Below are 14,660 nucleotides of genomic sequence, written 5' to 3'. Positions count from 1 at the left end.
AACCTGAGGCTGTAGCTTACCTCTATGGCACATCCTGACATCTTCCTGGGGTTCTGTTCGCAGTAAGGCCCTTTGCTGTCACCTCCTTTGCCTCCATTGCATGCTTCTCTGATACTGGTCAGTGGTTTGCATATGGTGATTTGGCCTTTTCTTTGCTCCCCTTTCCTGATCTGGACAGGAATATAAGCGCAAACAATTGGAAGAACAGAGACAAGCAGAAAGACTACAGAGACAGCTAAAGCAAGAGAGAGACTACTTGGTTTCCCTTCAGCATCAGCGGCAGGAGCAGAGGCCTGTGGAGAAGAAGCCACTATACCATTACAAAGAAGGGATGAGTCCTAGTGAGAAACCAGCATGGGCCAAGGAGGTAAGTAAGCAAGCAAGTGTAGCCATGCCCTGTTGGCCAGGCGATTGGCTGTAAGGAGTTCATCCAGTAGAAGCAGAGAGTTAAACTAGTGTTACTAAGTTGGAAAACAATTCCTTGTAAGATGCACATGCTTTGCTTTTGGAAGAACCATTGTTTCTGTAGAGAACTGGCAAGGCACGTTAACTCATTTGGGTTCTTTTCTTTTCTTTTTTTTGTATCTTCATGGATACAGTAGACTTTTGTTAATAACAACGGGAAGTAGAAAAGTCCTTTTCCTTATAGGAGTCCAGTTAAGTTTGTGGCATGAGGAGGATTTTTAGTGACTTTTCCATGGAAGAATATGATTTAAGGCTTAAGGAATTCTAGGTAGAATCATTTCCTATCCATACCTGGACCCTGAAAGTGATCATTAGCGTTGTTGCTAACATTCCCTTGTTCTTTTGTGATACCAATGGATGCACAGTTGGCCTCAGATTTGTGGTTGTGTTATTCACTTCCAGGGTCAGAGGTCATTTGTATTTCTTTTGCAAATACTTCCAAAGTAATAGTCCTTCATTTGCTCCACTGTCAACTAAGGAAGGATTTTCAGGAACTTGGCTCTGTGATGAGCTATTTTAAAAATCTAATTAAAAACTGTTTGGACAGTAGAAAAAAGGGCAATAACCAAATGGATAAAGCGAACAAGTGAAATAATAACTCCAGCCCAAATCAGCAACCCTTCCAGGAGTCACTGTGTCAACTCATGTGCGTAACACCCTGGTTTTCAGTTCTGTCATTGTTTGTGGCACCTACTGATTTCCTTTATTTTCTTGTGAGCATAGGTACACATTTCAAAGGATGCTTATGGTGTCTTGTATTTTGTTCTAGCATCTTCAGGTATTTATAGCGAGACCTTGTTTCAAATTATCTAGACTACACTATTATCAGAACCAGACTTCTTACATAAGCTCCTATTTTTATAAAAGTATTTCTTTTTATTTTTTCATTCTGTCTTACATATGTATAGAAAATGCTTAAAATGATGTTGTGCTAATGTTGATGATGGTTGTTTATGGAAAGTGAAAACTGCAGAATTTTTTTAAAAAAATGTTTTTGTACTTTTATATATGGTTTAAATCTTTTATAATGATCATGTACTGTTTTTACAAAAACTCTTTTCTTTTAAAACTTAAAAAACTAAATCTGTAGAGAAAATCATGCTATTCAGTGTAAAGAATGTTTCTGATCACTTTCCCTTAGAGTGTGTAAACATGACTTGTATCTACTTATGTCTGTAACAGCTGCCTCTTTCTCTGAGATCAGTAATTCCAATTTGTGATCCTACTCCCAGGTACGGCGTCGGCCCCTTAATAACCCACCTGTTCTTCCAGCTAAGCAGAATGACTGTGCTGTTAAACAGCAGCTAACATGCGTCCTGGCTGGCAAAGGTGTGCCACCTTCCTCCACTGCTAAACCATTTTCTAGCCATGCCAAATTGAAACCCTCAGCTAAGCCAGACTCACAGCTCCTGATCATGGCAGGTGTTCAGAAGGCTGAGAAACTAGCCTCTACTAAGCTAATGCCAGTAGCACCTGCAGAAGTTAATGATTCCAGATCAAGACTCCTGTTTGAGCATCACTCACAGAGGAAAGATGGATCAGCTTGTCCTATTAGACTTGGTCTTGAAGAACAACTGAAGCCTCAGGAAGTCTCAAGGACCACAGTGAGACCTCCAGAGCGATCTCGCTCCCAAGGATGTAGCCCAAGTCGAGAGTTAGGATCTAAGGTCATTTGTGTGTCCTCTCCCAACATCTCCAAAGTGACAAGCCCCAAGTTGTCCATTACTGCAAATAAGGCGGGCCTTAGAGACTCATGTGGGCCTCAGGGCAGGAGGGGCATGAATTCATGCATCCTTACAAGTACCTCAACTCCTCTAAGAAGTGCTGCATCGCTAAATAACCTCTCTTTGATGCATGACCACGTGGCCCTCAGTGTTCCTGGCCCCAAGCGTGAGTTTAGGGGAGGGCCACCTACAGATCCCCTTGGAGAATACTGTAATTCTTTGCAAAGCATTCGAGAATTCCTTCTTTCCCCTATGCAGCTTCCTCAGGCACAAATGTACCAGAAAAGGGGAAGAAGCCTGGAGCAGTTTCCACTTCCTTCCTTCAGACTCTACCCAGCATGTTCTGATTTGAACTTAACCACTTTGACTTCATTGTTACCTAGTTACTATTTGTCCTCATCACTAAGTTTCCTGGCCTGTCCTCTCCATTCAGAAGTAGTTCACAGTTCCCGAGCTTTCAGAAGCCATGGTATTCCTGGGGGAAGATCTTTGCAGATGTCATCAAAGCAGTTTTCTAGACCTCCTAATTCCCCTGTGCTTCCTGGCCAGGCTCCCAGCAGTAAAAGAAACCTAGCAGTTGGGCATGCAAACAACATGGCTGTGTCATCGAGCACTCCAGATGTGAGGTTCCCTGGCCATTATAAGTCTGGGCCCCCTCTGGTGGGTGACATCTTACAAGGTCCCTGGCTTCCTAGCAGCTGGTGCTTTTCCTTCGGGCTTCAGGCACTTCTAGACATATGTGGGAACATTCTTTTGGGATTTCATGTTTAGTCCTATCCTCTGGGTGTGGATATAAGCTGGATTAACATAATCCAGCTTCCAACTAACTATCAATCTATTCATTAAACAGTTCCCAAGTCTTAGAGTGGGTGTTCATATTTTAGAAGACAGATGAAACACTTAGATGATAGAATGAGTGACAGTGCTAAATTTGGGATTGGAGCAAGTGGTGTGCTAATAAGAACAAATAATTGTCTGCCTTGGTTTGATTCATCATTTTCTTAACACCCACTTCTTAAAATGGGAATAAAAATGAATATGAGGATCCTTATCTTCTTGATCTTTTAATGCTTCTCATCAGCAATGTATGAACTTTTCTTCTAAAGCATTATTCACAGGTTTCTTTTCCTATAGTAGGGAGGTAGGTGGGTCTGAAAGTAGACAAGCAGTAAAATACATTTCAAGACTTTAGATAGGGACAGAATCTCTAGCTCAGCAGTGTCTTAGTTATCAAACAATACAAATAACCTGGGTTAAACTCGCTTTTGGAGGTAGAATGAAAGATACCATTTTCTTATTCAGATGCATCCTCTGCTAGGATATAAATTTGAAAATGTCTGTGCCAGGAATGGGTGGGCTGCTCTGCCCATGCCACAGTCTCCTGTGATACGGGGCTGGGCTCTTTTGTCACGTATGCCATTGAAGGTCCTGCCCAGCCACCTTCCACCACTGCAGCCTCTTCTGTAATCTTCTCCATATTTGTTTTCTGACTTGACTCTATACCTTCTCATGAAGATGGGTTTTCCTTCTTTGATTACTTTTCCATCCACTTATTTCTCTTCCTTATTCCAGATCAACAGTTTTTCATTAGCAATGTGACGTTATAAAGCTTGATCTTCTGCGTTTTTCTTGCTTCATTTTGTAAAACATCTGTCATCATCGCGTTTCTCATTACCTGTCTCATTAACTTGTTGGATGCAATAAGAACAAATGAAAATACTCGATAATTTGCAAATCTTGTTGCGCTCTTCCCACTTTCCTTTTACTGAGTAGTCTATCTGTTCTGAATGTGACATTGACTTTGATTTTCAGATTTCAGCCAGAAAGGAACATGAATGTCTCTATTAAAAGGAGGGGTACAGGTATTCTCATTCCTTTCAAATTCTCTCCCATTTCTGGATTGGGATGGAAGGCAGATCTGTTCTGTGAAAACATCAGAATGATATTCTGTTAAACATCAGCAAAACTTGAACTTTTTTTTATATTGTCCCTTTTTGAAAGATAGATTCCTTTTCTTATAATGTCTTTTTCTTTTAATGGGACAGATTTCTGTTCCTTATAATGGCATGTGATTGTCTGGGCCTAGCAGTAACTGTGTGTGCCTCCCCGACCAACACGTACTTTTTTTTTATTTTCACCAACACACAGCAGTGACAGAATGCTCTGTCTACTTGAGGATTGCATGAGATGGTATTTTAACTTTTTTTTAACACTCCATCATGTTCTTTCTCTGTGATGCATGCCAGTCATCTGGCTATGGTTTTATTTGGCAAATAATGGGCCACGATGTCTCTTTATATCCCGTTAGCCCATTGTGCTTTGAAATCCCTGTACATAAGAACTCCTTCTCCACTTGGTTTTCTCTGCTCTACACTGATGTGTGTTTTCTTTTTATGTGAGTTATTTTATATATGAGGTCCCAAATTGCCATTTAGAGAGTGTATAGCTCTGCTCCCATCTTTCCTCAGTTTCTGCTTCTCTCTCTTAAGATTTAGCATAAGAGAGACTTGTAAGGAAGTAGTAAGGAGTTTGAGTTCCAGTTCTTCCACTTCCTGGCTATGTGACGTGGGACAATCTCACAACTTTCCTGAGAGGCACCTTTCCCATCTGCCCTTCTTGCCTCGCAGTTGGGAGGGTCCCGGGTAATTGTCTGTGTGAATGTGCCATGGAAACTGGAAGCACTGACAAATGCAAATGAAGTATAGTATGCAGCATATTCACATTCTGTTCCCAAGGCCATTGTCACCTACAAGGAATAAGTGTTTTGCCTCTGTTGTTTCTGGTTTGGATTTTACATGGGCAGTTCACGAGCATCTCCCGTCTCCCCCACCCACCTCTCCCCAGTAATAGATGTGCACTTCCTCATTTCCCATCCCAGCTTGCTAAAGATTTGCCTCATTGCTTTTAAGTTATATGCTCCGTTCACATGAGGATTTATACTTTTCTCTGGAATGAGTGATTAGGAGTGGATCTTGGAAAAGTAGTCCAGGCCCTTGTCTTCAGGCGAGACCACATTTTAAGCATTTCATAGGAGTGAGCATCTCCCTTGTCCTCAGAGGTGACTTAGAGAAGGAGTAGCCCCAGTCTTGCTCAGTAACCATTGGCCCGCGTGGTTTTGCCAAAGGACAGTATGATTCAACTCTTTGTGTGACCAGTGAGTGCAGGGTCAAAGTATCTGGGGAGCACTTAAAAGTTATTTGCTGACTTCTTTCTTTTTCTCCAACATTGCCAATAAAGACAAAAAAAAACTGTTTTGTTCAGTTGGATAAAAAAGGAATTCCCATACAATTGTGTTCAAGTCACCACATATTAGCTCTTAAGTAAGGCCTTTTAAGTCCTTCATAGACCCCTACGGATCCTGCATCTTATAAAATGTTTTAAAAATGCATCCATATTACATAGTAAATATATTTTTGCTGTCAACATTTTAAAAATTACTTCTATAATTTTGTTTTGAAATTCTCTCTCAGCGAGTATCATTCATTATTGCAAAGTGAGCATTGTAAGCTATAAATTGTTTTCAAATATATGAACCAGTTTAGCAATTGACATTGATATAATGTTTCCTCTTGTATATGCTTAAACATGTTTTTATTCCTTTTGAAAACCTTTTTGAAATCTTGTAATCAAAACTTTTATTTTCAGGTCTTCTGTATTTGTGGTCTTTCTACATCTCAGAGGCCTTAGACATCACTCTGATCGTACCCAATGGACAGCACAGCCTGCCTGGAGCAGAATTTTATTTCTGAGACCACAATTATTTTTTCCTTCCCCTCATAATACTATAATAAATAGTATAGCATTTCTGCAGAGGTGATCCAAATCTTCCAAAGTTATTTTAGTTTTGATGTAGAAACAATCCTTTTAATAAGAGAAAAATTGGTTTTATAGTAAACTGATCAAGCTCTCCTAATCTTGTTCTCTATATTCATTGAGAATCCCTTCAACTGTGAAATCCTTCGTAACACGTATCTTTTGTTGTTGTGCTCTAGCATCCTGACACTCTGTGTCCCATCATGCTACTAGAACACTCTTTTTTGGTTGTACTTCTGATATTTTACATCTTCTTGGCAGCAGGAGATTAGAGCAGAGGCTCAGCTAATAGATTTTTTTTCAGTATCACACAAGGCAGATTGAAACGTATCTTGATTGTACCCCAGTTTTTAATCGCATGTATCCTTATTCTAGGAGGAGAAAAGACATTTTTGGTTTTGGTCTTTTTGTTTTGGTTTTACTCATGTGTCTATCTCCTGTTCAGTTAGTAGACATGAGATGTGATGACTCAGGAGACAGGACTTTGCCCAGTATCAGAATAATTGGAAGGGGCCTGCTTCTAGACACACTACCCAGCTTCCCTTCTGTTCATCTGAAACTGTTAATTAGGATGTCTGATACGACATCTTTGCTCCAGTACTCCTGTTCTTCCTTTGGTGCAAAAGCAATGGGCAGCATTATCTTCCTAAAGACTTTAGGATAAGATTTTCTAGAGACAAAGTATGTAGCCAGATGCCCCATTCTTATACTTTTCTTGTAGATTTTCAGATTTCTTTAGATAAACTCCAATCCAGGGAATTTCACCTCACTGGGTCATCCTGAAATAGTTTGCAAAGTGTAATAGTAGATTGATTATGCCATATAGTTTAGAATGGTACAGACTGAAACATAGTAACAGTAGGATTTAGCATGTAAGTCAACTGATAGAAGGTATGGGAAGTTTTCCTAGAAGTGCATCAGTAATATCTATACACAACTAATCAAACCCATTAATTGCCTATGAAAATCAGCACCCTGCGTTCAGCCCTGCTCATTTCCAGTGACACCTCTAGGGCCCGTGTGGCCTCTGGTCCTATTAGAGGCAAGGATGCTTCCTTTACTGGAGCTTTGCTGCTGGCAGTTGCGAAAAGAATTCTTTATCTCAAAAGTGGTTTGTTTGCTCAAGATGGAGTCTTTTGGAGCAGACTTTCGACTGCTGTTTTTAATGTGCTGTCTTTAACTGTATGTTTAAAACTGAGTGTATTTTACAGTTAAAAAAAATAATAATGACAAGTATTCTTCACTCTCTGAATATATTTGGTTCCAGAATGTTAGGTAACTGATGCCTGTGGTTTGCGTGGCCAGGTTTTTAATCTGAAAACATGGTTGAATCTCTTGGGCTCCTGGGCTCAGACAGCAATGGTTTAGATGGTGGGAATTCAGATCGTGAGCTGTGCCTTGTACATACGACTTATCTATTAATGATCTTTCCTGGAAATAAGAAAATGGCTAATATTTGACTAATTCTAGTGGTCTGGAAATAGTCACCTTCTTTTCAAAGAGTCTGGTATTTGGAAAAGCAATGCATTGCATGCCTTGGTCTTAGTTTATCTGTTGCTGTTTTTGTGGGACTTCCTCTTCTTTGTGGTCTTACCTTGAAGCTGGCTTTGTTCTCTTCTTTTGCTCAGTGCAATAGCCAAGTAATTGCTGATGTAATACTTTGCACACAGACCTACACAAAGTATACATGTTGTGGTTTATATTCTTGGCTTTTTGCAGCTAATCTTATTTGGTATGTGGTAAGCTTCTGGGACATGGAATTTCAAAACCAGAGTCAACTGGATGCTAATTGTATGTACCCTGCACAGCCATAGTGGGGGAAGAGATGTTCAAATCACCCCTAAGTAGAGGCAGTTGGGTGGTTTTCTGTTCTGTATCATATCTTAACATGTTAAAATGTTTGCAGTTAATATGAGAGTTTAAAAAACCAACGATTGTGTATGTGAGACTGAGTCTGCCTCTAAAAAGATTCAAAATGGGATAGGGAGGGTGGGAAAAAATGGCTCCTTTGAATTTTTATTTCAAATCAGGCAGTAAAGTGAATAAAGACTCTTAGCTGCTACATACCAATATGCCTTGAGGACCTGCGTGTGGGCTCTTGGAACACTCAGACGGTGAGTCAGCAGTAGAGAGTGAAGGCTTACACTGAAGAGTCATCAGAGTGGGCTGCATTGCCCTGGTGGGTTGGAAAGTACAGATGTCAAACTGACCCTAAAGAAATAAAGGACAGGATAAGATGGATTTGGAAGAAAAGTCCTAGACCTTTTGAAATTGTCAAAGATCTTAAAGCATGTCTTGCAGTGTCCATCTTGTTTATCTAAATTTTCCTTTAAAAATATCCTCTGTGACAGTCTGCTGCCAACAGGTACTAAGGGTAATTTTTACCTGTAAAAAGGGCATTCCCTGGTACTGTGAGCTTTTCCTATGGAACACTCCTGATCAGTCATCTGCTTGGGGCTGAGAGAGACTCTGCCAGAAAGGGAATGACAAGGAAATGAAATGGCCAGAAAGGAGAGAGGGTTGGAGGGGAGAGAGAAGAGGCGGGGAAGCAAGAATGAACTTCACGTGTGGAGAAGCAGGGAGGAGGAAGGGGAGAGTGAGGCAGTGGAGTCTAAGCTGGAAATGGAAGCGATGAGGAGGGGCAATGTATTTTAGGAGGCAGGGAGAGGCAAGTGGAAAGAAAGGGCCCTAAGGAGACAAAAGGAAAATGATACGGGAAGTCTAAGACAGGCCGTGCTCGTTAAGTGAGCCTCCTGAATCACCCACTTGCCTGTCAGAGGGCATGTGAAGAAATGGAGGGTTAGAGCTGGCAGCTTCCTCCTCTTGTCAGCCCTCCGGTGTTCTTCCCCTCCCTGTCCCGTGGGTCAACTCAAGGCAGTTTGCTTTTCTTCCCGGGCAGTCTTAATACCTACCACGGTTCCCTCTGTCTCCCTCACTGACCCCATGGCTTTGCCACCAATCTGTAAGATAATGTCCCAATCAATGCAAGATTAACTCTAAAGCAGACCCCAAATTCTCAGCGAACTGAAATAGCCCAAGATAATGGGTAATGGAAGGGTAATGGCTTAACTGTTCTGTGTGTTTTTCATGCTAGTGTTTACTCAGACAGAAACAGCTTTTTTGAAAATTCTTGATGCAGAACAGATACGGAGAATTTTGGCTCCTTAAAATGCATTGATCAGAGGGACACAAAAATGGCTGTGCAGGTGACTACAGAAAATCCTTATTTCTAGGAAATAAATCAGCGTCTATCCATTTATCCATTGAAGCACTCTTTTTTTTATTTTTATTTTTTGCTTCTAGGTAGAAGAACGGTCGAGGCTCAACCGGCAGAGTTCACCTGCCATGCCTCACAAGGTTGCCAACAGGATATCTGACCCCACCCTGCCCCCGAGGTCAGAGTCCTTCAGCATCAGTGGAGTGCAGCCTGCTCGGACACCGCCCATGCTCAGACCAGTCGATCCCCAGGTACATTTCTCCCCTTCGTTCCGTCGGGCATTTCAAGAGGGTGTACAGTTAAACCTACTAACAGCCCAGGGGGTGGTGACATGGATTCAGGCATAGGACCAGTCAAATCATGGCCCTTAAAATAGACTCTGTAGTAATATAGGAGGCTGCACAGAACTTGAAAGGTAGAGGAAGCAGTGAGAGAGGAAAAAGCACCATTTTTAACTTTGAGTCAACCAGAGTCACTTCTTGTAAACTGGCCTCTCTGGAGAGCCCTAGGAGTTTCTGTGAGGTGGAAAACAAGCATCCTTTTAGTTATAATTACCAAACTAAAATTTGTATAGGCCTTTAAAATATACAAACTATTATATTATCTTTTATTCTTGGGATTTGAACCTGATCCTGAAACCGGAAAAACTAAATGGACTTGGTTAAGTAAAATGGTGTCTCTAAGCGCATGGTGCCCGAAGTGTGGTCACTGGACCAGCAGCATCAGCATCACCCAGGAACTTGGCAGAGATGCAGATTCTCCAGTCCTCCTCAGACCTGCTGATCAGCAGCTCTAGGGTTGGGTCTGGCTATCTGTGGTTTAACAAGCCCTCTAGGTGTTTCTGATGCTCTTTAGAGTTTGAGAACCACAAGTTTTTATTTTTTTTTAATTGAGGTAATATTGGTTTATAACATTATATAAATTTCAAGTGTATATCATTATATTTTAACTTCTGTGTAGACTACCTCATATTCACCATCAAAAGTCTAGTCGCCATCCGTCAATGTACACCTGTGCTCCTTTATCCCTTTTGCTTTTTCCCTAACCCCCTTCCCCTCTGGTAACCACCAATCTATTCTCTGTATCTATGTGTTTGTTTGTTGTTGTTGTTTGTTTACCTTCCACATATGACTGGAATCATGCCGTATTTGCCTTTTTCTGTCTGACTTATTTTGCTTAGCATAATACCCTCATGGTCCATCCATGTTGCTGCAAATGGCAAGATTCCATCTTTTTTTGTGTCTGAGTAGTATTCCATTGTATAGGTATACCACATCTTCTTTATCCATTCATTCACTGATGGTCACTTAGGTTGTTTCCAGGTTTTGGTTATTGTGAATAACATTGCAATGAACATAGGGGTGCATATATATTTTTGAATTGGTGTTTCTCTGTTCTTTGGATAAATACCCACAAGTGGAATAGCTGGATCATATGGTAGTTCTATTTTTAATGTTTTGAGAAATCTAAATACTGTTTTCCATAGTGGCCACACCAGTTCACCTTCCCACCAGCAGTGTATAAGAGTTCTCTTTTCTCCACATCCTCTCCAACACTTGTTATTTCTTGTCTTTTTAATAATAGCCATTCTGAGATGCATGAGGTGATATCTCATTGTGGTTTTAATTTCCCTAATAATTAGTGATGTTGAAGATCTTTTTATGTGCCTGTTGGCCATCTGTATATCTTCTTTGGAAAAATGTCTGTTCAGCTCCTCTGCCCATTTTTTAATCAGATTGTTTGTTTTTTTGTTGTTGAGTTGTATGAGTTCTTTATATATTTTGGATTTTAACCCCTTATCAGATAATATGATTTGCAAATATCTTCTCCCAATTGGTAGGTTGTCTTTTCATTTTGCTGATGGTTTCTTTCGCCATTCAGAAGCTTTTTAGTTTGATGTAGTCCCACTCATTTATTTTTTTCTTTTGTTTCTCTTGCCTGAGGAGACATAGTCAAAAAGACACTGCTAAGACTGATGTCAAAGAGCATACTGCCTATGTTTTCTTCTAGAAGTTTTATGGTTTCAGGTCTTACATTCAAGTCTTTAACTTTTGTCTGTGGTATAGGATAGTGGTCTACTTTCATTCTTTTGCATGTGGCTGACCAGTTTTCCCAACACCACTTATTAAAGAGACTTTCCTTTCTCCATTGTATGTTCTCAGCTCCTTTGTCAAAACTTAGCTATCAGAGAACCACTGTTTTAAGCTATTTGAAAAAGAAAAAAGATTACTCCACTTTATGAAAAGGAGGAAGTTTGGGGAAGTTTTAGAGGACTTTTTAGATTATGTATGCCAAAAATGAAATATGTAGTGAAATAAAATATGAAATTTCATGAAAGATAAAGGTAATACAGCTGCTTTCACTCAAATGCCTTAAATTTCTTCCAGGCATCCACCTGTGTTAACACTTCCACATAATATTTTGAGATCACCTTTGAAATATGTAATGCTATTTGAACTGGAGTTTAAAAGGCTAGAGAAAAAATCAAGGATTCTTGGTTTTAAATTTGCCTTTAGTACATGAGGTCCAAGATTTTTGAGCACCAGCCAGTTTAGCATGCCTTCTCCTTGGTTGTTTTTATTTGTATATAATTCTTTCACGCCTAACCTTCCATAGGATACATTTTTGTAAGAACTTCTCTTTTAGCACGCAAATGACCTCTTTTAAAACCTGTGACTTTGAACTTGTAGTGTACTTTGGTTCAGTAAAAGGGGAGAATGGAGGGAAAACTTATGAAACTTTATGAAAGTGACTAGGAAATGAAAAGGTAGATATCCTGTGACAGCTAATTGGATTAAGCACTCTTCAGGTGGTTCGATTTTTATTTTTATTTTTTTGGCTCTTTTGGAGTAGATTTGTGTTTTGTACTACATATGTTTAAAATATGCTTTGTTTTAATATTATTTAATATATTTAATGATGTTTAACCTTAGTATAAATCTGATTGGTTATAGTTCAATTCTGGTTGAAGCATAACATTCCGCTGAACTAGACTTTGAGGATTTTCTCTGAACTATAGTTAGTAACATTCCGGATTTCAGACCAAAGAGGGTCTGAAGAGGCTGGGGCAGGGCTGCTCCAGGGATAAAATTCTCAGGTGCTAGAGGAATGGGGCCAGGCTGGTGTAGAAAGGCTGTGGAAATGCCCCCCAGAAGTCCAGGCATTGAGATTTCAGACCAAAGAGGGACTGATAGGTCCCTTGGATAAAGCAGATAGTAGATTAACGTTTGTTGAATTAACAATTTAGAAAGCACTCTAGATGTTTTCCTAACCAAGATTTATTGACCACCTTCCACATGCCAGGCACAGTGCTAGATTCAGAGATATGATGTCAGACGTGGCTCCAGTGTCCAGGGGGCTTACCTTCACGATGGAGGAGACAGGCTTACATGGGCACTAGCAATAAAGTGTGAACAGTGCTAGTGGTAAAGGGTACTCTGAACTCTAGATTTTAATGATTTGTTATAGAGCCACATTTCCTGAATGTCTTGCCTGCATGAACAATATGAATACATGCCAGATTGTGAGAGTTACACCTAAAAAAAACGTCCTGGTGTCAAGAGGTATATAATATCATAGATGGTAAGAGCCAGTCCACCAGAAAGCAGGATAACATAGCAGTTGCGCGTATGGGCTGTGGGCATATGTGTGGGTTCCAATCCAGGCTCCAGCACGTATTAGCTGTGAAATCTAGGGTGTTACTTAACCTCTCTGTACCTTACAGCCTCATGTGTAAAAGGAGGAAAATAATTGTGTCCACCTCATGGTAGACTTAGTGAGTTCATAAGAAGATGTCCAGAGCAGTTCTTGTTTTACAGAGCAATAACATTTTCTAAAGTCAAGGTTAGGGGTTTTAAAGGAGGTGGTGTATAATATTAGAAGAGAAGTGCTTGTAAATATATCATCTTGCTGGTCAATTAATTGTTCACTAAAAAGTGCTATTGTTATTATCATCACCCTTATTTCACTGACTTCATAGCAGTCTCAAGGAAATCATTTAACTTTTTGCCAAGAACCCTGGTTCAGCCACACACATAGGTCTAAATGGAAAATTTCAGAGAGCTTTTAAAAGCTTGCTGCAGAAAGCCATGGTGGGCTCCATGTACTCCAATTCTTGTGCCCTAAAACTGTATTTTCCCTCCCACGGAGTGAGGTACAGGCTGATCTGCTTTCTCGTCTAATAATGCTGCTCTGATGTTGGTTTGGTGCTTAGATCCCACATCTGGTAGCTGTAAAATCCCAGGGACCTGCCTTGACCGCCTCCCAGTCAGTGCACGAGCAGCCCACCAAGGGCCTGTCTGGGTTTCAGGAGGCTCTGACTGTGACCTCTCACCGTGTTGAGATGCCGCGCCAGAACTCGGATCCCACCTCCGAAAACCCTCCTCTCCCCACTCGAATTGAGAAATTTGACCGAAGCTCTTGGTTACGACAGGAAGAAGATATTCCACCAAAGGTAATATTACTGGGATGTTTTTATCATCGTCATCGCTGTTTATTATTATTACCCCTATTCCAGATCTTTCATGGCAATGAAGAACATGATAATGACAAAGCACTGTCCCTTCTCACATTTGTTTTGGTCCCTTGTCATTCCCAAGCTAGGACTTGGATTGTCATTTATCATTTCTGACTTCTGTTTTCCCCAAAGAAATGGAGACTCAGGTAGACTGAATGACTTGGAAGCATATATTCTGTATCCAGAATTAGAACTCTTAACCCCAAGCATTCTAAACTTTATTTTACTATCCATATTAAGAAATAGAATAATGGCTATCTCCTTTGATGACTGAATCTACATCTAGACCAATTGAAAACTTCCAGATAAAAAGTAGAAAATTCACTTATTCCTATTTTTAATAACACAAAGTGCAATGAGATTTCGAGTATTCAGAAGGTAGTATTGCTCTTAGGATATTTTAGTAGGCCCCATTTAAAGAAAGCTCCTTCTGGGCCAGCTCATAATCTAATACCAACCTTAGTTAATTATTGAGGATAAAACTGTAGAGTAAAATGATGAGCCAGCCCACTGGATAGAACAGTCCTGGGTTCGGGTTCTTGTTTTGTGTTTGCCTATACCAAGTTGTTACTTTTTCCTCAAAACGTCCCGAAATGTGGCCACGCATCTCACTACAGACAACTTGAAAGTGTTTCAAAATACTGAAGAAACTTTTGCATCAGATTCTTCCTAGTTCAGGATTCCTCTTACTCCTGAGCTCAGCACAGGGGCTATGACAAATGGAATATCCCACAGTTTCCAGAGATCAATGTCATTGTTGTTTCCAGGAAAAAAAAAACTAACACTTTTTACCCAATGATTTTTTTTTAAATATTTTTGCTCATTTTCTGCTCAAAAGGGCATTATAACAGGATTTCCATTATTTTGAAAATGAAGATAGCTGATAATGGTTTTTTTGTTGGTGTTCTCCTCTTGTGGAAGCAGA

General features: G+C 40.2%; 1 protein-coding gene across 32 annotated transcripts in view; it reads left to right on the top strand.

The window, feature by feature from the left end:
* Positions 1-14,660, top strand: part of TNIK (TRAF2 and NCK interacting kinase) — a 383,452-nt gene that overhangs the window by 305,169 nt on the left and 63,623 nt on the right. For 16 of the 32 annotated variants that reach the window (XM_003363318.5, XM_070242604.1, XM_003363316.5 and 13 more), the window contains 3 exons: positions 179-367; positions 9,306-9,470; positions 13,433-13,672. In XM_003363318.5, the coding sequence (XP_003363366.1) occupies positions 179-367; positions 9,306-9,470; positions 13,433-13,672 (594 nt within the window). The remainder of the gene's footprint in view (positions 1-178; positions 368-9,305; positions 9,471-13,432; positions 13,673-14,660) is intronic. The other 16 variants (XM_070242619.1, XM_070242611.1, XM_070242624.1 and 13 more) reach the window with 2 other exon arrangements.

Source organism: Equus caballus, chromosome 19 (assembly GCF_041296265.1).
Source record: "Equus caballus isolate H_3958 breed thoroughbred chromosome 19, TB-T2T, whole genome shotgun sequence".
In the NCBI taxonomy this organism is placed as follows: Eukaryota; Metazoa; Chordata; class Mammalia; order Perissodactyla; family Equidae; genus Equus; species Equus caballus.
Note: the sequence above shows the minus strand (reverse complement) of the source record. Positions and strands in the feature narration are given on the sequence as shown.